Below are 27,002 nucleotides of genomic sequence, written 5' to 3'. Positions count from 1 at the left end.
ACCATTTTAAAAAACGAATGTGTTTATAAATTGTTATCAATCTTACAACTGTGCACGTAACATCTGATTAATTTGTCAAAAATCTGCTTCATTTCTTGACGTACATTGATTAAGCGTTAACGAAGCTTTAAAATGTATGCAAAATAGACGACTTCATATTGTCTATCGTTGATAATTCCGGTTTATAACGCGTAACTTTCGCAAGTTACAATTTCAAATGTGAAGGCATGGAGCTTGGAGTAGTGATATTTGGACTGTTGGTTGCACTTTTTCAAGTTAATTTTGCACAAGGACAAGTATATCTGGAAATATTCTACAAATTCTCCAGCGAACAACAGGATTTTCAAAGGTAAATTTAAAAGTTGCGCGTTTTCCATCCCGGGGAAAATTTCAGTTTTACTTGTCAAAGTTGGTATTATTTCAAACTAGGAAATGGCGCATGGTTGGGGTTTGTATACAAAACATTGCGTAAATAAGGATTAGGGGATTAAGAGAATATTGTGCGTTCTTTACTTTGTACACAGACATTGTTAAATTTTAAAAGTGAAATTATTGCAAATAGCTGGTAAAAAATGTGTAAATTCTCGAAACATTAATTAATTAGACAGATTGCACGATCAGTATGTACTGGTCCCAGCTGATTGAGCAGGTAACAGCATTGTTTTTATTTGTTGGGTTCATTATTTCAATCATATGTTAGAGCGACTGGGATTTATTTCTGCAAGTGATAAACCAACTTATACCCATAGCTCCCTTTCTAAGGAGGGAATTCTTCAAAATCATATGTCATTTTTAAATATTTTTAATATTCCTAACAATCAAAATGAATTTGAATTATTATACCTATACTGGATTCCGAAGCTTCATAAAATCTTAACAAATAAAAACTGAAGTTGAGAAGAAAAAGTTGATTGAGTTTCTGATTGACAATATCGATGTAGTTTTTGGAGATCTGGTCTTCCAACAATCTGTTTGAATTCCCATGTACACCAATTGCATCCCATTATTTGCAGTTCTTTTTCTGTATTCATATGAAGCAGAATTATTTCAAAACTTCTACAGGAGAAGAAAACGCTTGTGTCCTTCAACTCGACATTTTGATACATCGACGACGCATTACCTAATAACAGTTACTTTCATTCGTATGTCGATTCGATACATTCCAATGACTGTGAAATAAAAGACACCACAGAGTCTGACACATCTGTTTCATATTTGGATACTTTACGAGAAAAAAGGACGTTAATGGCAACCTCACAACAAAACTTTATGATAAACGTCATCACTTCAACTTTTCTATCGTCAACTTATTTATGTAGAAATATACCCTTATCACCTGCTTATGGGTTTTATCTCTCAGTTGATTCGATACGCATGAGCATGCTCTACGTACGATCAACTTTTAAAAGAAGACAAGCTACTAAAAGTTGACCTAATAGTGTGAAATGGACAATGCGCTTTATGCATCTAATTTAACTGTTTATTATTACTTAAATTGTATTTTCATCGCATATTTTTGTTTCAAAATTCGGAATAGAGATCGGCCTCCAGAATTTACGTTTTTTTTTTTGTACTCTGAAACTAATTATTTTTTATGTTGAGTTTATTAATGCTTTGGTGGCAATGATAGTGATTCACGTACAGACAAAGATTTATATGCATGGTACAATGTGCTCATAAAACAGATAAATTAGCATTACCAATCGTAATCATCAGTTTATCTTAATATTATCAAAAGTACATTAGATGATTGATTGATTGTATGTTGTTTTACGTCCCATTCGAGAATATTTCAGTCATATAGAGACGTCACCATATACCGATGAAGGGCTTCAAATTTTGACCTTTACTCGGAACTCAGGGCCGTTGAACAGTGAGGGATCTTTATCGTGCCAACGCCTGCTGTGACACGCGGCCTCGGTTTTTAAGGTCTCATCCGAAGGACCCGCAACTTCCACTTCAAAGCACCGAGCACATGGCGAAGGAACAGTTGCTACTTATTTTTTATCGACTTAGGTCAGTCGCGGCCGATATTCGAACTCACGACCTCCCGATCACGGAGCGAGTGTTCTACCGACTGAGCTTCTGTGAACGGTAAAGTACATTAGAAAAATGAAGCAAAGGTGTATTGCCAACTCAAAATTACCTATGAAAAGCTCAAATCATGTACAGAAACTGCAAAATATGGTAACTAAAATGCCTATGAGGTTTAGCTCATGCATGATGCATCTATTAGGGAGGGGGATACATGCTGGTACATAGTAAAACTGAGATTTTAAGATAGATATAGAAGGTTAAAGTTTATCATGAATTTCTTATGATAAAGAAGGTGATCGATTAGCAATGAACTAATTAACAAGTAACTAATTAACTTAATTATCTAGTATCAAAGAACTCGATATTTTATACATCAGTACATCCAGTTTTCTCAAAATTTAGGTAACAGGGCAAAAAAAGAGGAATGTTATTAAGTGCAGTAATATTTGAATTATTTTAAATGCATGCAATGCTTACATAACTTCAGCTGTGGGAGATAGGGAGAGCTTTGAATCATTAACTTTATTATCATGACAATCAATGTATATTTAAGGTAATTGCCATGGAAAATTAAATAACAAGGGAATAACTCCAGCTGTGGAAATTTGAAATGGTCAGGGTTTTGAATTAGACAGTCATATAACTAAATAAAGGAGAATGAACTCTCTTAAATGTTTCAGTTTAACACTTGAAGAGAAAAATCTCACTAGATAAATTAACTATTATTTTTTAAATTGTAAAATTGCAATTTTGGACTAAAAAATTCCCTTTTCTCAATTTTGTGCAGCAATGTATGCTGATATTGTGTTCAGTGCAATCAAAATTATTAGTTTCCATATAGGTAGAATTTTTGGGAAGACACAAATTCTGCGATTTTTCTATAAACTTGGTATATATTTTTAGGGAGGACTAATTTTTGTGGTTTTGTAATGTCCAGAATAATTATCGTTTTTTAAGAAGTTGGATAAAAAATATTAACTATTTCAATTTTATAGCGACCCAATCGCTTTTGCTATAATAAGAAAATGGAATCCTTGCTTAAAGCAATATGAGCTGCATTTTTAAGAATTTATTATGCTGTTAAAATATGTTATTATGATAAATTTGTATGTAATTTAAACCTTTGTGCCTTTATGTTCAATTAGACTAAAATAAAGTATTAGATTGTATCAGAAGAAAGACTTCTGTGCAATCAAACATATAGTATTATTTAAGAAATCATTATTGTAAAGGATGACAATAATGTAATTTTCCTTCAGTCATAGCTTTTTAATAGTTCTTCAACCGCAAATATGAACAACAGAAGCCATAAGTGTTCTTTTTCTCTGTCCTTGAAATAGTTAATTACATGTACAATTTTGCAACAAAAATTTCCGATATCAAAAATTGCAGCTCATATTGCTTTAAAATATTTCTCATAAGGTAATTTTAAAGGAAAATTATATAAAACAGAATATTATTTTATCTTTCAGTTTGCACAGCTGGTGACCCGGGCACAACTAACAAGGTTCTATGAATCTCCGACCACTATGACCGTGTTTGCATTTAACGACACAGCTTATAATCAGCTACGGTACAGAGAACGGAATATAATAGACAGCTATACGGAAACAGAGCTCAAAGATTACCTCAAATTCTGTACAAGTTAGTATTCAAACAGTGATTTAAACATTTAAATGATTTCCTTAGTTGAAAGTATGGGAATTAATGCTGCTGCTGTAGCAGAAAAAAGCGACTTTGCTTTGTACTTTTTTCTCAATAACAGCAACAGTTTTGCACTTAAATGCATCCATACAACAGCAACCTTACTGTTTGGCAAGATCAAAACATTTCTGGCATCTTAAATTTCATATTTTACTTTGGAAAGAATTGTATTACGATATTTTTGTCAACGAAACATATTATACCGAATATTGATATTATTGTGCAGTCCTCGTTGTGGATGGATCAATGAAAATGATGATTATTAATACATTTTCATGACCCTCACTATAATCATACTTGATAATTCTAAAATTATGCATTTAATGAAAAAAGGTAAATAAATAAACATTATAGATAAATAAATAAACATGATAAATTAATAAATTAATTAATTAAAAAATAATAAATGTATAAATAAAAAGGATGAATAAATAAAAAAAATGAATAAATACATATCTTTTCAGAATATATCATATATGCCCTTTATTGTCGTATATTTTATTTTGGATTGAATTGTTACATTTCCAACATTTGAATGCCAGGTATATACCTGGGACCCACAGGTAAGGATGTATATCTATACTTATAGATTAATAAAGAAGAAGGTACAGTTTGGGCTTTATTGTGCCCTAAAAATTTAATGTTTTCAAAAAGTTATGGAATTGGCTTAAATATGAGTTGAGTATATGAATGCAATAAATCATGAAAGAGTACGGCAGGAAGGAGGACCATTGTGGATATATGACGTCATTAATTTGTTGTTTTTTTTTTACAGAAAAGTTTTTTACAGAAAAAGCATCAAAATGACTCATTTCTGGGGGTATTTTCCTTAAGAAAATAGTGTCCACAGCTGTTGTCCACTGCAATTTTTGAATATACTGTGTAAAATCCTTTGAAAAATCATATTTCTGAATATCTTTGTGGGCGATGCATGTGCTCTATATTATCTTAGAGAAAAATTCACTGAAAATTGATGTCTTCTGCAACTTTTAAAGAAAATACGGGAAACTGCACAAGTTTATGACGTCACAATTACCCGTTAGGAAGTCATATTAGACAAGCGATTTTTATATTCTTACTGCATGGAATTTTAACAACTCAGAAAGCATCAGTTTCAATTACTTACATCACTTTCTTATTTTTGAAAAATACTGGGCATGATTTGTATTGAAACTGTACCTTGTTCTTTTGCAAATAAACTCTGAAACGGCTGCACCAGAGTTCTTACTTACTCCTTTAACAATACACTAGATACAAGATGATGTCCGTAAACTATATTTAGTTTTCACTCGCATAGTAGGTATCGTATATTAAATTAAAAGTCTACTTTCATTTTCAATAAACAGCCATGAAATAGCAAAAACGTGAGTACGGTGGAGTTTCCGGTTGGCAGATCTAAGTTACTGGCAATTTTTAATGAAACTGACAACAAGCAATCATTTATTTATTTCATAAAATGTCATCACTGAATTATGCAATCAAAACTTGAATTAAATGATATAAAAGAAAAAGTTGTGATAACAGATTAAAAAGAGAAATGTGCAAATTATTTTCGTCATTCCCCGATCTTAATATACTCAACAAAAAAAGTTAAGGGTTATGAAAATCTTCATTTATAATTTCTATATCGGAAAAGTATATTTAATCCAAATAAATCACAAAGTTTGTTCTGTTAAGTAACTACACATTTGATGAAAAACCAATGGTTAATGTTCACTTGGACAGAAGAACACGGCTAACAATTAATCACACCCTCTTAATCAGAGTGAAAATCACTATCCAATAATTGCAAAATTTATTAAATTAGAAAACGGCGATTGATCCAACAAATGTCAATATTTTGTGTGGCCTCCCCTTGCCTGAATAACAGCACTGCGTCGCCTCGGGAAACTTCGAATGAGTGAACGGATGGTCCTTTAGGGAATGCGATCCCATTCCTCTAACAGAGCAACTTCAAATTCATTGGTATTGGATGGAGCAGGATCCTGTTGCTGAATCTGCCTTTGTAGAACATCCCAGGTATGTTCAATAGGATTGAGGTCAGATGACTTCGAAGGCCATTCCATTCTCTCGATAGTCTCTGCCTCAAGGTACTGGTTCACGATGTTTGCTCTGTGTGGCCTGGCGTTATCATCCATTAAAACGAAATCTGTACCTATGGCCTCGGCAAATGGTATCACGATTGGGTGAAGGATCTCATCTCTATATCTGATACCGGTCAATGCTCCATTTCTGATGAGGTACAACGTATTAACTGCGTGGACCCCTTAATAGAAATCCTTCCCCAAACCATAACAGAACCTCCACCAAAGCGATCATTTTGAGCCACACAGCAGTCACTGAAACGCTCCTTCTTCTGTCTCCAGACTCGTCGCCTTCCATCATTAAAATCCACGCAGAATTTGGATTCGTCTGTAGAGAGTACGGATCTCAAGTGACGGATTTGCCAATTTGCATGATCTCTTGCAAACTCCAGTCTCCTTACTCTGTGGTCTGCAGTCAAAATTGGGCGTGTGGCAGGACGTCTTGCTTTCAAGTTAGCTTCCTGAAGCTATTCCTGCAAATTTGATTAGAAATGTTTACGCCATGTGTGTTGCGAAAGTCCCTGTTTAAGGCAACAGCCGAGTTGAATCGGTTTCGCTTTGCTTGCAATACAAGTTTGCGGTCCTGCCGGGCTGTCGTACATCGTGGTCTTCCACTCCGAGGCATTTCCTGGACTGATCCTGTTTCCTGAAATCTTTGCCAGAACCGACCATTGACGCTTTGTGACCTGTTCATCAATCTACCCACTGCATCTTGTGACATTCCAGTTTGTAGCATCCCTATGGCCCTACCAGCTTCCTGTACATTAAGACGTCGTCTTTCAGGCATCACTTGTAATTCATTTGTGTATAAGTGTTGTTAATTTTTCCTTACTTATTGTCAGCATGAAGTACTGACAGTAATTTTTGAAGACATGCTTACCAGTTTCAGTCTGCAATGCTGACTAGGGTTGAGACTTTTCCGTTTGGCTTTGAACACGAGGACCGACAAGTCAGCGAAGAGTAACAAACAACATTTGTAGTTATGGATAATCATATACATCATTTTTAGATAAATTTCCGAATTTAGATTTTTAGAATTTAACTATATTTTAAATTACCCTTAACTTTTTTTGTTGAGTATATTTGACGGAAGCTTCTAGAACATCATATAGCATCGAGCCTGATGTTAAAAAAGAAAAACGAGGCGATTATAGCTGCATGAACATAAAATGAAGCTTTTGTGTGAATGGTCATTGAAATAATGGTAAATCATTGATAAAACTATAAGTTGTGAATATACATGCATTTATATATCAAAAGACTATTACGTACATGAAGTAGGTTTTTCTAAGAAATTTATCGGTAAAATTTGTATTTTCCTTACTAAGAGCATTGTGGAAACGAACCCGAAGTACAATTTGTACTTCGTAATAAACATGCTTACAGGAAAAGAGAATATTAATGAATAAGGTATTTTTCAAATACAATTAAAGGCGTAAATTTTTCTGCTTTAATCAATACATTTCAGTTTTTTTCTTTTGTGTCAAATACTCGGCCTATTCATAGGGCTTTTAAAGCTATTTTTTACACAAGTAATTACATATTATTTACATATCAATAAGGTACATACATATTTATAAACCAAGACCCAAGTACCTGTGAATTTTTACCCTCCCCCCAAATCAATTTATCAGTAAAATGTGCATATTCGATGCTTTTATCCTTGACAGAAATGAAATAAGAGCATCTGAAGTACAGTATCCATAACATAGTATAACATGTGTCACAATAAATGTCAATTAATAAAATTGTTATTTTTTCAAGTTTTTTACAAAAAGGGGTGGGGTGAAGACGTACATCTATTTCATGCGGAATTTTGAACAAAGTATTTCTTCCTTCTTTAAGCTTGAAGGCTGCCAGTAGAAACTACAATATACTTTCTGTCGGTAGTGGTATACATTCTGTTCGCCGCGCTTGCGCGGGATTTCATCTGGTCATGTATATATTTTGTATGTCTAAATATTAGTCAGAGTCAACGTCTGATATTCTTGCCTCCATCTTTGTGATTTTCAGTCCCAGAAAAACGTGTTACAACCACTTCTATCCAGGATTACCAGTACGTCAGAAACGTCAATCGTGGCTTCCTCTTTTTCAATCGTGTCCAGAGAACAGACACAGTAAGTCACGTTCTATTTACTTGTATTTGGAACGCATCATGGGCAGAGTATTGTATTTTGATTTCACAGTCAAGAGATCGAGACTTACAACAGTCACCATGAGGAACAATATGCAGTTCCGAAGCATGGGCGTCAAAGGTGACAAGTTATTTATAAATAGAAAAAAAAGATTGTACACCGTAAGTGTTTGGGATTTGTAGTGCACTAGTACTGGAATTGACTTTTCTGCTTTAAACTCATACACTGTCAGGTAACATTAATGTGTGAGGAGTATTGTATTGGACAAAAATTTTTGCTATGTTGTGTTCTTGATAAAGTAATTTATTCCAGAAACTTTTATTGTAAAAGGAAAGATAAATGGAAAAGATAAATCCACACTTTTCAACAGTATGTCCCTTGGTATCTTTTGGGATATTAACCCATAGAAAATCCTGTATGGACCAACATTGTATCTAGAGGTTGTATATAGGGATACACACTACCAAGATCCCAAATAAACTGTAAGCTCTATGGCGACTGAACTTGCATTGATAATGCATGTTAGTAGGTATGAACAGTAACTGATATGCTTCGGAAGCTGGATCTAGACTATATTCACAGTGTGATTGAACAGCTAATGTGTTTAGAGCAGATCTATTTAAAAGTACAGATCCTGCCTGCACCAAACTTGTATCCACTAGATGTATCTAGCGATGATGCATCTTTCAAAATATTTGTTTGGTGTGAGAGGTTGCCTTATTTATCTATCAAGGTGAGCTTTGTAATCTTTGATACCTAGATGTTTACATTTTGCGGCATATTTCACCAGATGGCTTAGTTGGTAGAGCATCTTGGAAAGGTTTAGAGAGCCCAGGATTGATTCTGGTCTGTCGCATCTTTTGCCTTTTCTGTTACAATTTGATGGTAGTCAAGGACTTTGTAATGGATATGTCTGTTTTTATCTATGATAACAACATGTGAGGAAGTCTCTTAATTGTAGTACAGATTTCTGTTTAAATGATTTTCGAGTTCATTAAATTAATGTATTAAAGACATAATGTACACTATGTTTAATACTAACTATGAAAATGCTTACGTTTTGACTCAGTCCTTAAAAACTGCTAGAAATTGCCTAAGCAGCAAACATTTATGAAAATGAGCTTAAAGATTGTGTTTGTTGCTTTGATATATTTCTGTATTGCCTTAATTCTGATGTTAAATGACATGCTTTATATTTATTGAGCAAAATTTTATAAATGGAAAGATTTTTTATTTATTATAATAGCAATACTAATTGGAAAATGCTGAAAACTTTAAATAAGCTTAAGAAATTTTTAGAGAAAAAAATCAATAAATATTTGATACGTCAATTTTTTAATTGAATGATTTTAGTGTCCAAAATTGCTTAACAATGGCCGCAGTACAGTTAAGGCTACACATGAAGATAATATGGTAATGAGGTCATAATGAGCTTTGACGTCATGACAGTTGCTCCGCCTAGATAGATCCATATAAGGAAATAGAGCTCAAAAAAGCTATTTAATGATGATTGCGAGAATTTGTAATGAATGTCTGTATTTTCAGGTTTAAATAAATAAACATTAGTGATTTTCTCTTATATAGTAACAACACGTCTTCGAAATAATTCTCTTTTTATTGTGTCGTTTGGCTGCATTCGGCTTCAGCCAAGCGCTTGCACTCGGTGACACGGACTGTTTACATCTAAAAACGTGGCGATAGCAGCTGAGATATGCAGTGGATAAATGCAACAATCAGGCAATCTTTAAAGAGAATAGGGATAAAATAAGAGACCTTGGCCTTGTTTATCTTTTTGATGAGAAGATGATGATGTTATTTCGGGAAATCATGGAAAACTGAGACGATCAGCACTACCTCCCTAGGTCCCTTCTGTTTACTAAGGTGTGTATGTGCATAGGCATTAACATGTTGACATACTATTCTTTACATCGATGTAAAATAACCTTGAACAGGTACAATAAGATGTATTGTTACAGTCCGTCACAAACTGCAATGCAGTGCCTTGTGTGTACCCCCCCCCCCCCCACACACACACACACAAAAACGCACACATTATGAAAGTTGCACACTTTTAAATATGCAATGATGTTGTCCTTTGGCATACATGTACAAACATGTAACATAATATAAGCACAGCACGTCATGATATCAAATAGTATAATTTAGATGCAGTCACACTTACAGTGTATTTGTGAAGTCAAACTGCACAGTGTACAATGTATGTGCACTGTACATACAAGAGTATAAGACCCTATAAATTTTAATTTATACCTCTGGCAATCAAAAATATGTGAATTTTAAGATTTCAGTTTTTACCAGTGCCACACTAAAGCATTTCACATTAATTTTATAGTATGCCAGTGTTAAAAATTTTTTTAATGTTGTATAGGTGAAAGAATTAAATGTTATCTCTAGTATATTGATTTTTTTTTAACTTAAATTAAGTATAGCTACCAATTCTACTTTTGCAAATGTCATAGGTTTCAATTTCCCAGAAAAATTTTGTATCAAAAGTTTGTTTCCATTTATTTTGTGAATTTCAGAAAATATAGTATAGCATGGTTTGTTTTGTACAATGCAATGTCATTTCATTCTACAATAGTAATCATTATGTTTTTCACTCATTGCATATATATTGTGTTATAGCTACCCTCAAACAATTTGAACAATTCATTCAGGCAGCAAGTGTTTCCACCAATAAAATAAAAAGGTATGCTCCATATAAGCTCTAAACCATACATATTCCTAGCAAGATTATTGAAATGTTTTGATAATAAAACAGTAGAGTCATGTATAATTATGCTCTCCATGTTACTCAATGCATTGTTTTGAGTATCACTTTTTTAAAAAACCAATGAACCTTCCATAATGGTATTTCATTTTGTTTTCAGAATTGATTTCATCCAGAAGAACTGTTTTTGAACTGTGGACTGTTTGAAATATTTTGCACCTGCTCAGAAATCCCTTCACAGCTTGTCTTTGAATTTGAAAGGCTGTTTTTAATTAAATAAATTTTCTAGATAACTAATACTTTGAATTTTTAACAGTACAATGGTGTGAAAGTTTGAAGGCTGTAAAGATTTGAGTATCTTAAGTTTACTTGCATGTATTCTGACAGGCGCGTAGCTGCTTATACGCAAATACGCAGGTGCGTACACATCGTTTACAAATTAAAAAAAATGGGGGGGGGGGGGGAGGGAGAGATTTGTGAGAAGAGAAAAAATATCAATACCATCCAGCAAATATTTGTGTTTCAAATTATTTTATCTCATACTGTTTCGATTCAAATTCAAATTCTATATTACCATGTCTTTATAAAAAAAAATTGAAAAAAAAATTGTAATACTTTATTAAATCATTGCCAAAACCAAATAAAACATTCATTAATTTGTAATTCTTCTACAACACATTGATAATTTATTTTAAGATCTTTGAGAAAATATCAACCGTTGAATGCTGTGATCCACTAGAATATGATTTGAAATATTATTTTTGTTAAAAATTGAAATTATTAATTATATTTGTTGCGGAAAGATGATACCAATATATCTTTTTAAAAAAAATATTCAGCCTCTACATGTACAATAAATTTGCATGGAAGTATTTAACTTTGTGTTAAAAACAATATTAAGTACTATGTCTTGTATTTTCTAAAGAAACTTGAAATAGCATGATTTTGAATGAAATATTTGGTAAAAAACCATGAGCTTCCAGGGACTTCGCCCCTGGGCCCTCATCTGGACCCACTGGGGGTCTCAAAGCGGACCCCAGCCATTCTCTGCGTACACTTCACTTCCATTCTGGTATGCGCCTGTCTGTGTTTTGAGGTACAAGATCTAAATTTCAGCATGTATATTGTGTCCACCTGTTATTTAACAGAGTATCTGTTTCTTGATTACAAAATTTTTACAATGATTATCTTGATTGCGCATTGATTGATAATTACTCAAAAACATGAGACTAAAGCCCCCCCCCCCCTTCCTCCTCTACGCCGATATGATTTGTGCTACAATACCCAAATAAGTAAAACCTGATGTAAACACTGTTTAATAATTTATTTTTAACACGCCAGTAAGTATATGGTATCAAAGGAGCCAGAGGCAAACTGGGGGGGGGGGGGGGGGTTAGATCTGTAGAAAGGAAAACAGGTTATTAAATACAGGAGTAAGCACCCCAATCCCTTCCTTCTGTTCTTAAAACTTTTAACGTAGTCTAGAATCCATAAACAGTTGAAGGTTTGATAACTAAAATAATCACATAAAAAAAAAAATTAAAAAAAACTACTAAGTTCTATTGGAGATATTTTTACTGTGTGTCTAATGAGGAAGAATAAATGTTTTATCATTGATAGGGGCTGTCTATTTTTTTTTTTTTATTACAAATGACTGAATCTTTCAATATTTTTAACCATCGGCATTTTCCAATTCATTTACATGATGGATGTTGCGGCAAATTTTAGGCGAACGGAGGAAATGCGGTAGGTGTCAAATACGTCTTGTGTAGCGTATAAAAGAACGAAGATATACAAAACAAAGTAAAGTCAAAGATTTTTTTATGCATACCGTTTTGATTTAGTGAAATAAAGCCCAACGCAGTCCGAAGGTATTATTTGATTAAAATTTGCGAGGTACACACACTCTACTAAGTATCACAGAGTTATCTCCCATGTTGGGTCAATGATGCGTTTGAAAACTATATTTAGAATGAATGTGTTAAGATTTCAATTTTTAATCAAAAAGTGCAAGGGCAAGGCGACAACCCAAGAGGTAGGTTTTTATTTCAAATTCTTTATTTTACTGTATAGTTTTTAAAAAGTGATGCTCATTTCTTTGTAATTCATTAGGCAATTTAAAATTTCCGATTAAATGACGAAAAATACCCTATTTTTGAATACTGGTGTTTGTTTTCAATGAATAACTTAAATATCTCAGAAATCTGACTGAATGAGCATCAGTTTTTCGATAGGCTAGATACCAAGGGACACAATGAAACCTTGTGCAGTTCAAATATTGTTTGCCTTGCCCTTGCACTTTTTGGTTAAATTTGACATTTCATATTTTGTCCTAAAATCGGAGCTCACGTGACTTTAGAGGGTCACATGATGACAAAAAATACCGATGTGAAAAGCGATGGACAAACTCTTCATAAAGCCATTAAGATATTTCAGATAGAGTTTCATGCTAAAAAATAAGACGGTTGAACTTTAAGTGTCTCGTTTTTGGTGCCTTTTTATAGAAAATGTTGCCTTAACTGTACTGCGGCATATTAAATATGCTTAAAATGCTAATTTGCTGAGCTGTGTGAACTATGTCATCAAGGATAATTTTTCTCCCTCTAAAAACTATGAACCTTAAGTGTCAACTAAAATTGTCTTAGAGTATTTGAGAATTGATCTGGAAGTAAACAATAAATACCAATAAGATTTGTTTCGTGAATGTACAGTGTGATCACCTGTTAATAAAAACCTATTTTTCATATTTCAGTGATTTTGAGGATGAATATTTTTCATATCAATCTTAAGTATACATTGAATGAACTACTCTCAAGAAGGATAAAGTTCTCTTTTTCCTAGGACAAATTTATATTCAGATGTATAAAGAAAATTTAATATTCTGTAGTTAAAAAAAGTATTTATTTCATGAGTAAGACATCGTTTTTTTTTTTAAAGTTTTTTCATCAATTTGGTAAATTTTGTCTCACGGGTAAAATAAATTGCATATCATTTGCTAAAGGGAACCGACTGGGGTTTTATTGTGTAAAAACTACAATTGAGAAACTCTTTTTAATTTCATACCATATGTAACTTACATTGACTTCAGTGTACATGCTAAGTTCAGGGAAAATCTACCGTCTAAATATTTTTAGGGGCCGTCTCAAAATACAGGTATATTTACTATAATATTACATGTATATGGGGAAATGCCATTTTTTCGCTCTTTAAAGCTATTCAAACAAAAATTACAATATACTTTTTGTTCAAATTATAATATGTGATGAGTAATACTATATTGTGCATTATACGTAAGAAACATAAAATTCTATTGTCTGGTTTCCAGAGGGAGGTTTCTCAAAATGTCAAAATTTTACTGTTTTTATGGAATACAAAAGGTGACAGTTACAAAGGATTTTTTTTTTTTTTTTTTTTTAAATTACAAAAATAATTGTGAGATTTTCAAATCTCTATGTTTAAAATTTCAAGAGCTTATAATGTATACCTGTACTTCTGTTTTTATAACATTTTTATGAACCTTTCTTAAAGACTTTCAGTTTATCCTAACGTCACTAACACACTACTACGTTGCCTATCTACCTATCGTTTGTAAAATTCCTTTAAAAAAGTAGTTATATAAAATTGTAATAAGGTTTTTAAACCTGTGATTTCTTAATTTTGTTAAATTTTATTAATTTGGTGAAAATAGTTGCTTAAAAAAGAATAAATTTGCTTTATTTCACTATGATGCGCGAAGTATTACGCAATGGAAACCCCAGTCGGCCCCCTTAAATGTAGCTTCTGCGTTCTTCTAGACCTCAGCAGGCACATTTGGACCAATCAAGTATTACGTCAATGGCATTGAGATATCAGAGGGAACAACCCGCGACATATCAGCCACCAATGGAGTTGTTCATGGTCTAAATGGGGTCATGCGGAAAACAAGTCAAAAAACAACCTATGGGTGGATCGAAAATCCAAATGATGCTACACAGAGATTTAGGTATGTGCACTTCTTTCAGAGCAGGGTATACTGTAAATCACTTTTTGTCGGCAAAACTCAATTTTGCTTAATTACCTGGCACAGTTTGAGTGCAGAAATTCCAATCGCAAATATTTTGGTTAGCAAGACGACCCAGAATTTTAGAAAAAAAAAATAATGTCTGTCTGCAAACTTTCTGTTTCTGTTTACTTTCTAATTACTTTTTTATGGATGCCCTATTAAGTTCAATTTGATATGTTGGTGGATAGGCAGTAAGACGTAAGACGTATACTGATACTAAATTTGATTCTGTATGTTATCCTGGATGGTTGGGTAGATTCCTAATTTTATAAAGAATGAAAGGGCAAAGAGAAAACTGCTGAAAATGTTCCTCTTTTGAAATGTGAAAGTTCAATGTCTCCCCTGTGATTAATTAATATGTCTGTTTAGAATATCCAGAGAATAATGGATAGTGAATAAAACTTGTTGTTAATTATTAAAGTACATTTACTTAAGATGAGTTTATAATTACAGACTGTTATTAAAAATTAAAATTACGGAAGATTCTTAGATTTGATGAGCTACCTATATGTGGTGGACAACATTAATGATCTTTCATCACCAGCCAGGATCACCACCTTGTTTGTTCCCAATGACAGTGCAATGCAAAAGATACCTATCACCCAGTTGGACAGACTGAAGAAAGATCCCTTACAAATAGAACGGGTAAATATACACTTAGCAGATCCCACAGAATTAGAACAGGTAAATATACACTTATCAGATCCAATAGAATTACAATGGGTATATATACACCTAACAGTTCCCCCGAACTACAGCAGGCACTTACAAAATCCCACAGAATTATAATGGGTAAATATACACTTATCAGATCCCACAGAATTAGAACAGGTAATTCTACACTTATCAGATCCAATAGAATTACAATGGGTATATATACACTTAACAGATCCCCCCGAACTACAGCAGGCACTTACAAAATCCCACAGAATTATAATGGGTAAATATACACTTATCAGATCCCATAGAATTACAACAGATAAGAATACACTTATGAGATCCCATAGAATTAAAACTGGTTAAAATACACTTAACAGATACCCCAAATTACAAAAGGTAAATATACACTAAGTAGATTCCCCAGAATTACCACAGATTAATATACACTTAGTAGATCCCCCAGAATTCAACAGGTAAATATACACTTAGCAGATCCCATAGAACTACCGCAGGTAAATAAACACTTAGCAGATCCCATAGAATTACCACAGGTTAATAAATACTTAGCAGATCCCATAGAATTACCACAGGTAAATATACACTTAGCAGACCCCATAGAATTACCACAGGTAAATACACACTTAGCAGATCCCATAGAATTACCAAAGGTAAATATACTCCTATTTTGTATTGTTTAATGGACTTTTGAGCTTGAATACTGTTCGTTATCTCCATATATTTCATTAAAAAATACTATAGAATTCCAACGGGCAAATATAAACTTACAAGATCCCATAGCATGACAAATTATCAAACAAATCCACAGAATTAAAATGGGTAAACTTAATAGTTCCCCGAGAATTACAAGGCGGCTACATATACACATATCAACGAGAATTACAACGACTAATATAAACTTACTAGACAATCCCACAGAATTAAAAACGGATCAAAGAGTAAAGCACGCTCATATAGAAAACACTTATAGTGAATTGACATAGCAAAGTTATTTTCATTTCCCTTGGCCTTAAATATATATTTTGAATTTAACGCATATAATGAATTTCGTTTAAAGGGAAGCAAAATCATCCATCCCCGGCACTTCATTATTAACCTGTTTGACTGTATACTCATCAGACAATTCTACAGAATTACAACGGGTTACTATATATGCATTTATTAGACAATCCCACAGAATTACAATGTGTAATTATACACTTATCAGACAATCCCACAGAATTACAAAGGTTAAATATACACTTATTAGACAATCCTACAGAATTACAACAAAAAATACACAAATATCAGATCCCCCAAAATTTCAATGGATAAATTTACACATATCAGATCTCAAAGAATTACAACAGATGAATATAGCTTTATCAGATTCCACATAACAACAACAGGTATGTATTCATATCAGATTCTACAGGAAATTTTCATCTAAAGGTTGCCCCTATCACCACCACTTTTTGTTGCAGAATGCTCAGAGCCTCCAACATTGTTCTAATTTTAAACTTTTTTAATCATTAAAAGTGCATAAGATTGCAAACAGAATACAATTGGTTTAACTTTAAACTTTTTATTTAGATTCTTAAAGCTCATTATATTCCTAATAGAGCTATTTTTACCAACTGCATTTCTCATAATGAAGAATTTACCAATGCAAGAGGTCAACCATTGACCTTTAGGAAGTCGTCAGATAACAATGGTAAGTTACACGTAAAGTTTCCAAAGCTGGTGCTGTTGTTGTAATATAATGTGTCTGTTACTCATGTATAATTTCATCCTTAATCAAATTACATAATGAATAAATTATTTGCATTTTTTAAATTTACTGATAACTGAAATACCTTGGTAAACATAACAATTCAGCAAAAAGTATCCATCAATATACAGAAACAATCTATTTTGCTGATGCATGGTTAAAAAACCCCAAACTTTATTATGTAATTTTAAAGAAATTTTAGACCAACACAGTATTAAATGTACTAAAACATTTATTTTGTCAATCTGTGATCTTGCAATCATTTCTTAAATATAGAACTCATGTAACTTAACATTAAAGTCAGCTTACAGTAAAACAGGCTTAATGAAGTGCCAGTCACGGATGATTTTGCTTTGTTGTAAACATTATACACATATCACATGGCTTCGAGCATGACATACCAAAATATTTGCCCCAAGGTGACAGGAAAGCCCTGGAGTGTAATGTCACCAGATGCAGAAGGCATAATCCAAAAATGCTTTCATGACGTTAAGAATTCGCTCCGTTGTTTAACAACCGACATCATAAAATCTCGAACCCGAACTATAATGTGTAGCATAAAAGCGCGTGAAGATGATCGGGAGGGTGTTATAACTGCTTCCGTCGGGTGATAAAACCGTTCGAGGCGTGTTATATAACTGTTTCCGGTATGATTCAGCATTCTTCTGGGTTTATAGTATACATACATCACATGGCTTCGAGGGTGACATACCAGAATATTTGCCCCAAGGTGACAGGAAAGCTTTGGAGTGTTATGTCACCCGATGCCGAAAGCAGAGGGTGACACAACACTCCAGGGCTTCCTTGTCAGCGAGGGGCAAATATACTGGTAAAGTCACAGGGAAAGCCATGTGGTATATGTTATATAACTTTTTTTAAAATTAAAAAATCGTCTAAAATCGTTAAAGTTCAGACAAAAATCCAAGAATGCTTTCATGACGTTAAGAATTACGCTCAGTTGTTTACGTTTGCCTAGCAACCGAATTCATAAAATCTGGAACCCGAGCTATAATGTGTATCATAAAAGCACTTTAGGATGATCGGGAGGGTGATATAACTGCTTCCGTCGGGTGATATAACTTTTTCCGGCATGTTATATAACTGTTCCGGTGTGATTCGGCATTCTTAAGGGTTTATAGTGAAACTTACTGCATTTGTGACATAATGGGAAAACTTATTTAAAAACTGTTATATAATTCCTTATATCTGTTACGTGCACGATATATTTTAAAGCCAAGGGGAATGAAAAGCATCTCATGAGAGGCAACTCTAAACCATTTTTCATCTACATAAAATGATTGTTCGTGTAGCAATCTTATAAGCTGGTTGGTCAGTGTTTTCATTTTTTTTCATAATGATAATAAGTCAAAATGATTCCTTCCTGATTACAGTGTATGTTAACAGCGACGGTGTGAGTGCAGCCATTATTGAAGGAAATATAACGGTGACCAACGGAGTGGTGCACGTGGTCGATCAGCTGTTGGGATTCGTGTACAATAACGTTCGTGAACAAATTCTACAAGAGGGAACGTAAGTTGAATTTCTTTGGGAGTCCTAGCATTTGGTTAATTGGATTAAAGAATGACAAGAGATTTTGTTGTTTTTTTTTCCTGTAAACTCAAAAGTTCCTGGATTTCTAAAAATCTTTCCTTTTTTTTCATTGGAATGTTTCCTCTGCTTCTTTCGAAAAGTATGTTAACTCAATATTTAGTATATCTGCAATATAAAATTTAACCGTTGTTTAATTTTTTCTGGAAATTTCAAATATCAGTTCCAAAGAGAAATTATCTCTTAAACATTAATCCAATCCCTTCCAAAGAAATAATGTAAACTTAAAAAAAACTTGGTTATTCATATTTAAAACTACAGGCCTGGGAATAATAATAACTTTGCTTTATTCATAATATAAACGTGAATTCATGACATTAAGCATGATCACTGTAACAGTGTCTTATAAGTAAGCTGGATGTCCTTATATTTATTCAAATTCCTTTTTGTTGTATTTTTTATTCTTGTATCATTTATTATTTATTTTAAGGAAATTTGACCAGCTGATAAATCTAGGCACGGAGATCACAAGGCTTACCCTGGCGAAGCCCTCGGGGGTAACTGTTTTCGTGCCTCTTGACAGTGCCTTCCAGAAAATCGCTAACATACCCTGGGTCAACTTAAACAGTAACCAGATACTAATAAATACGGTGACTATCTAGGCTACTTCAAAGCCAAAATAAATCATTGTTTTTATTCAGATATTGACATATTCACATATTGAAAAGTGGGTGAACTCAATTTTTTATTTGAAAACTGAGTTACTCCCTTTTTCATCCATACCTTTAAAAGTTGTTAGTCTTTAGACCTCAGTCATTGTCAGAATTATTTTCTTTTATGTATGCCCTTCACGCAACATTCTTAAGGCTACAGAAAGGGGGCCGGGCCTAATTTATACGGGAAATGCTTACTGTGACATCACACAAAATGAGAATTCTTCAAAATATTAGGAAATGAAATAATTTACGATTTTAGACTGTATAAGAGCAATGAACTATACCAAAACTCATTGCTGCATTAATTTTTTGTCGCTGATTTAATCCCACACAAGGAAATATTAACAAGTAATTTATCGCAATGCACTTGTCGACATGACGTCATCATGAAGAGATTTAACTTCTTTATGTGTAGTGAGAGGCAGGTAGAGTAATATTTTTACAATGAAAATGCATTTTATTGTCAAAAGAATATTATTTTAAAATATTAGTTAGACCATGAATACCAATGCAAAACTTTTGTTTAGTACCGCTATTTAATTATTATAAACAAAATCTATTTAATTAATTATACCGGCCCGCGTGGCGCAGTGGTTAGAGCGTCTGCTCTAGAGTCGCGAAGTAAGGAGTTGATCCTTACGTCGCTGGTTCGAATCCCACTGTGGGACGTGGAGACCGGTCCTTCGGATGAGACCGTATAAACCGAGGTCCCGTGTCGCAGTAGGTGCTGGCACGATAAAGATCCCTCACTCCTCAATGGCCGTAAGTACCGAGCATAGGACAACATTTGTAGCTCTCCACCGGCAAGTGGTGGCGTCTCCATATGAGTGAAAAATTCTCGAGAGGGACGTTAAACAACATACAAACAAACAAATTAATTATACCGTGTTATTGTGTACAGGGTTAGTGTGTTTAACATCGAGGTGCCTCATTAAATTGCCTTTTCGCAATTGCAAGGGCATACACTTAACAGATCTTGGCCATTTTTTGAATATACATGAAGGAAATATTCCTTAACTTTAAAAGTTGTTTTTGTAAATTGGAGAGCATTACTTAATAGATATATAAAATGTTTTGTGAAAGTAACACATATTTCAACTTGAACCTAATTACTTGAATTTCAAATGACAAAATTTGAATTTCATTTGAAGCAACAGCATTTTTCATAATTTACAGGATATGTAAAATCGACTTATCACTTAATTTTTAAATTTAAATTAGGGTATGCCCTTGTGATATTGAAATTTGTGCATGAACTCCGAAAATACGTATTATGTTCATTTATCACGTGACTGGCTAAGCAAATGACAAAACTAAATTCAATACAGTGTGGGGTGTGCTATGGTATTTCAAATAATAATACAGTCATTTAATAATGTAATAGTTTTACAGAAATAAATACAGTTTTCAAATGTATCTATTTGGGTAATTCCTTATTTCGTCAATTTCTTCATAGTACGCATTAACAGTGCTACTCAGTGGTTAAATAACAGCATTACCGCATCCTAAGATTGTAGTGGATACGACTGAACAAAAGGCTATGATTATGAAGAATATGCCAGCCTAATGGCCATGCAATGATAAACAGCCATTACTTCTTATGGTGTTTTCAATTGACCCAGATATCTAGCTTAGTAAGTAGGGTAGCTGCTATGGCTATGATATGGCTATGATCTTTAATGCAGCCAAGATTATTTCACTGTTTTTTTTCCAGGTGCTTTGGCTGCATGTTCTAGTACCCAACAACCCAATTATTATCTCCTCCTTGCCAGCATTAAGCAGATATGAGAGTCGTCAATACAGACGAACCATTTATAATGGCGAGAGTGTCACCATTTATAATGAAAGAAATGGTAAATAGTTGCAGACTATTTACCATCAGACCAGTAAGAAAGAGTATGCATTGGATGAATTTTTAACCTGCTGAGCAGACCCCCATCCCCACCCCACCCTCCAAAAAAGAAAACAAAATGAGAATTCAAAAATATTCTCTTGGTTTTAGAATTGCTATTTTGATTTATATATATTCATGTTTATATAGGGGATTTAAGAAGGAGAAAACACGGTGATTTCATATCAACCCTTGTCCATTTATTAATAATAATATTTTCTAGACGAAAAAAATTTACAAAGCAATGTCATTTCTATTTTAAGAAATCTGGGTACAGGGAGGTAATGTGAAGGCTCGCGTGATCCGACCGGATATAAAGACTGTTAACGGCATGATCCACATCATTGATTCCGTTCTAGGAATCCCCTACCTGGATCTCCCCATGCTGATCTGTCATGACATTTGGCTACTGTAAGTGCAGTTAGGTCATAAACAATGATGATCAATAACCATTACATCCTTGAGTGAATGACAAAAATATTGGACTTAAGTGACATACCAGTCGTTCTTTTTTATCGTAAGACTGTGTTTCAGAACCTTCAATTTTTATATCTTTCACATGTCTTTCAATATAGGCGTACATACGACTATATGAGAAGAGTGGGACTAAAAAATTACCTGACGGACAGCAGATTCACGGCAGAAAAGTGCAATTTTGAGATATATGGCTACCCTCCAAATTACGGATCAGCCGTGCTCACCAATCAGGGAATGACCTGCCCTACTTATTGTAGCCAGGCCTAGTATCAAAATCAGTACCCCTGTAATACAGCACAGTGTCAGACAAATACTGGTTCCACCACATGTCCCACTTATTGTGCCCAGGCGAATTACCAGAACCAATACCCATGTAATACATCCATATGTGCCAATACCAACATTGGAGGGAGAACAACCTGTCCAACATATTGTTCACAGTCCCAGTATGCTAATCAGTATCCGTGTAACTCGGCCATTTGTATGACTGGGGGGTCTAACTGCCCCGCCTACTGTTCGCAGCCCCAGTACGCAAAATCCCAGCAATGCATAACTTGTAATGGTGGCTCAACAGCCCACTGCCAGAATGTGAGCTACTGCAGCGACCCAAGCAATGCTAACAAAAGTCCGTGCAACACGTATCCGTGTAACATGCTGAATGGCATGAATACAGGATCACAGAGTTCCTCCGACTACGACATGGGGTACTGCGGATCGACCAGCGTGGCGTGTGAATTCACAGTCTTTGTTCCTAATTCCAGTGCTATAGACTACTTTTCAGTGTCACTTAATGGAAACAGAGTCATGAGAGACACGCCAAGATTTCAATATGTAAGTGGAAAAAAAATAGAAGATTCTCACTGAACCCTATCAAAGTAAAAGAGTTTCTGTTCAATTCCAGGAAGACGGATTTTTATTCAATTGAAATATGTGGAGATATCGAACAGTATTCGAGCTCAAAAGTCCATTAAACATTACAAAATAGGAGCAGAGCAAACACTGACCTCTAAGACATCGGAGTTGGGATCAGGTGCCATGGAGGAGTGAGCACCCCCTGCCGACCGGTCACATCCGCCATGTGCTCCTTGTCATGATCGGGAAATAACGGGAAAAACCGTCGACAGTTCAATGTGTAATGATGGCCTAACAATTAGTATGAAAAAAGTCAATCAGCATTTGACTTAATGATAGATTGTACTTGCTGACAAGTTCATTGTATCGAACATAGAACTTACAAAATGATGACTTTAAACGAGACTGCTGATATTCTTGTTTAATCAACTTGTTTGTCAATTACTTACCTCGTTTTAGAAATTGTTCATACGTAGAGCATGCTCTTGCGTATCGAATCAACTGAGAGATATAAACCCCATATGCAGGTGATAAGGGTATATTGCTGCATAAGTAAGGGAAGTTGACGATTGAAAAGTTAAAGTCATCACGTTTATCATAAAGTTTTTTTAGCTCAAGTGATCAAACGTTTAAAAAATATCCTTTGTCACATAAACTTCATGTTCATTCTGTAAACCGTCTATGTTTATAACAGCTTATAATATACAAAATTGTATATAAAAACCTACAGAAAAACTTCTAAATATGCTCGAGTAGGTCATGTAGTTTGCAATTTGAATCCTTATAAAAGCATTTCTCATAAATAACTATTTTATAATAAATCTGCAAGGTGTAGTTCTGTACCTTACTACGTCTATGTTGTACATTTGGGCCTACGAAGCGTTCTTTGCAGGTGTTTGGTGCTGAAAGAAGTTTGTGATCCTAGTGCACTCTGATTCTTCCTTGTCCATACATGTACTCGTCGAACCTTTCACACCCAAGTACGATGTTGAGGCATTCTTTTTCAATTTTTGCGTATCTTTACTGTGTTTGTGTCATGGTCTTGTCATGGTCTCTATTGTCAGCTCTTTGCGTATTGCTTTTCCAGTTACAGAATGGAAGTTTTCATTCAGTTGAATAATTTTCATCTTTTCAGAAGCTTCCTTGGACAAAAGAGGGTATTGTTTGGTATCAACAATTTGGAATTCTAGCTTATACTGCATCCATTTGGCTCACTATTCATTATCGCCTGTTCAACGGGTTTCATTCGTGACCAATCATAGAGTGTCAGTTTTGAATTAATCTTTTGCATTGGTGGATCTCTATTTGGTGCAATATTTCAAAAGTCCTTGCAGCTGATAAGGTTCATGTTGAACATGTATCTATTTGGCATGTCATTTCATGTGCATTTTTTTCTACAAGTTTCATTTTCATGTTGACAAACCATTGCTTTCCAGAGGAATGTACTGATCAAATAACTAAATTCACTCAGCGTCTTCCAGTTTTTTCCTAATGCTACATTGTCTGTTTTCTTAGAATTGCTAAGTGGTGTTTGTTTGTAGATTTTCACGAAATTATTCATTTTGTCACTCTTGCTGTATTTCATTATATAATCAATTCATCAATAATATTAACTGCATTATAAACTCGTTCATGTTTTCAGAGGTTTACTACATCTATGTATTTGTTCTTCTTGATGGATAAAATACGAAAATTCATTGTTCTCATATTTATGTTGTATTTTAAGTTAGCTTAGTAATAAATTGCTTAACGCTGAAGATAATTATCACCGTCCGGCAGGGGATGCTCACTCTTCCATGTCACCTGATCCCATCTCTGGTGTTTTAGAGGTCCGAGTTTGTTCTGCTCCTGATTTGTATCGTTTTTATGGCCTTTTGAGCTTGAATACTGTTCGTTATCTCCATATATTTCACTAAAAAAAACTGCTCAAATAATGATTATGTTTCAGCTGTTTAAGAGACTTATTGTTCCAGGGCGTATTTTCTTAGAGAAGCTGGGGAATGGAACCCATGAGATAAGAATGATTTCTGGAGAGACTGTTAGTCTCGTTAAATCAAACCAAAGAGGTAATAAACAGAAGCCTTGACTAAACGTTGATTAATTTGATGAGAATCCTCACTACATAAGTGTGGGGTTGACGTTTTGTATTGGTGTCAGTTATCAATGTGTGTTTGTCAAAACGCAGTGTCCTTGGCACTCCGGGTTGTACATTGTAATTTGGGATCATTTGCTTTATTCATTAAAAAGCGCGTAAATTTGTCTGTGTCGTATCATTTAACGTCATTTTGATTCAAGGGTTTATTTTAGATGTCAAAAGCATTGTACTGTGAATGGGGGTAACCGCTATGTAGAAAGAAAAATTTGATTAACCAAAAACAAATGATAGAAGTATCTAATATAGTTGTATGTAAGTTCGAATTTAAATATCGATAGACTGTGATAACTGTGAAAACTGATAGAAGTGATATCCATAATATTTAGTTTAGAATTAAGGCATCTAACGCATTAGTTTATCACATTTATCAAGTGTGAGTCGTATATCTCATAAACACGTGACGTCTGCAGTTGGTAGAGCATTCATTAAGAGCTATGAATAAGGATTGTGTAGCTAATAAATATTAAAAGAACGAGCAAATTAAATGTATGCACAATATGTACATCATATGATCACATGATCGTATTCTGAATGTTACCTTTTCACGTTTACTAACATCTGATATATTGAATAATACATTTTCATCTTTTTTTTAAATGTGAGGATATTCTTTGGAGGAGCATCAGCGAAAGTTATCCACATGGATGAAGGGGCAACAAATGGGGTCATGCATATCATTGACCAGTTGTTATTTGTTCAGGAAGATCTTACAAGAAACATCACATCGTCGAGTAATCTTGAGAAATTGCAAGAGATTCTGGGATAATATTATTAAATCATGAAAACAAAAGGATACTCAGTATATGGAATGTCAGATAAAAATTTACTAATTTTTTGAGGATTATTTAAATTAAAATTTGTGTCCCTAAAACAAATTAAATTAAGATAAGAAGCTATTACTTTTCCTGCCTTTTCATCTTTCACTGTCTTTTACAGTATAACTTCTATGAGCTAACAAATGTAGTACCTAACTCCAGAAGAAAGTACGTTCTTCCAAAAATGGATCTTTCAACGCGGGCTCTAGAAATGACTACAACAGTAACTTCCTTGTGTTTCCATTACAGTTGAAACAATTACTAGTAATGTATAAGGTTTCAACATACATTCCCAGATAGAAACAAGCATGCTATATACTGTTCATCTTTTTCAAGATGTGGAACTGGAAATATGCATCAGCAGTTTAATGTAGCAGTCTTGTCATACATATGTGAAATCCATTTATTGGGTCTAGAGGCCTAGTTATGATGGGAAAAACACTTTGATAAAGTGATTTACATGCATATCTCTTGTTGTGTAATTATATGATGTTTATTGGTAAAATTCTTTGTTTTTTTATGATGAAAAGATTCTACACTAAATACATCGAAACAAAGTTTAAAGTCTACAGAAAATGCAAGTAATTGTAAAACAATGGACATATCAACAACGTCAGACCTTGAACTATGAAATCACACAAAATGCCTTTTCGCCATTTACCCACCTTTGTCATGAGTAAGGAATATACATGACAGAAGGTATTCATGTTAGCACATCACATCACATACATGTGTAATGATGGAGATAACTTATTAGCTATAGACTTTCGGATTTCCAATTCTACGTATAGATTTCAAATTAAATGATCCAATACACTACAAATGTTTTGTTGTTCTTCAATATCTCCTCACTTATATGGAAAGCATGAGGTCTGTAGACAATACCAAATCTATTGTGTTATATTTGTGTAACATAAAGTGCTAAATGATGCAAAGATCTGATGAAGAATTAGTGTTTCTTCAATACGCCAATAACTTGTACATTGCGTGTTACATGTATTTTTCTTATTTACCAAATGGATAATGTATATATATAAATAATATACATAATAATAATATACATAAACAAAACTATGATGACTATTGCAAAAACTGTTTCAATGGTGTTCTGTTTCTTACACGATTTATCTTCACCTAAAAATAAAAAAAAGGAAATTACTTTCAGAATATGTTTCAGACTGAATTAATATAGAAGTTATTTATGGTCATTATAGTCAACAAGTGCAACGCAAATGAGAGCATCTCCTCGTAAAAAGCATATCTTTTAATAAAGACAGCATTCGACACCGATCCCGATGCAAATTACGTCACTTCCGTTTCTCACAAAGACAAACTAACACAATCACAGACAAGAGCGTTACTATATCCCCTCCAACTCCATTGTGAG

At 33.8% G+C, this 27,002-nt stretch overlaps 1 protein-coding gene and 1 long non-coding RNA gene across 2 annotated transcripts; both read left to right on the top strand.

Annotated features, from left to right (window-relative positions):
* Nucleotides 1-227: 227 nt before the first annotated feature.
* On the top strand, nt 228-25,704 carry LOC133176761 (fasciclin-1-like). The gene is given in 15 exon segments (XM_061311832.1): nt 228-294; nt 297-349; nt 3,510-3,681; nt 7,839-7,942; nt 14,486-14,673; nt 15,216-15,378; nt 16,984-17,104; nt 18,553-18,691; nt 19,200-19,359; nt 21,140-21,278; nt 21,580-21,727; nt 21,892-22,009; nt 22,094-22,624; nt 24,594-24,711; nt 25,397-25,704. Coding segments are annotated over 15 exon segments (2,391 nt in total). The 3' UTR covers nt 25,567-25,704.
* On the top strand, nt 10,623-10,988 carry LOC133176783 (uncharacterized). The gene is made up of 2 exons (XR_009719551.1): nt 10,623-10,670; nt 10,852-10,988. It is a non-coding gene; the product is annotated as an uncharacterized LOC133176783 (long non-coding RNA).
* Nucleotides 25,705-27,002: the final 1,298 nt, after the last annotated feature.

Source organism: Saccostrea echinata, unplaced genomic scaffold (assembly GCF_033153115.1).
Source record: "Saccostrea echinata isolate AGI-Se365-2 ecotype Australia unplaced genomic scaffold, CSIRO_AGI_Sech_v1 ptg000081l, whole genome shotgun sequence".
NCBI classification, from domain to species: Eukaryota; Metazoa; Mollusca; class Bivalvia; order Ostreida; family Ostreidae; genus Saccostrea; species Saccostrea echinata.
The sequence above is the reverse complement of the archived record's forward strand: the minus strand, read 5'-3'. Positions and strand labels throughout refer to the sequence as shown.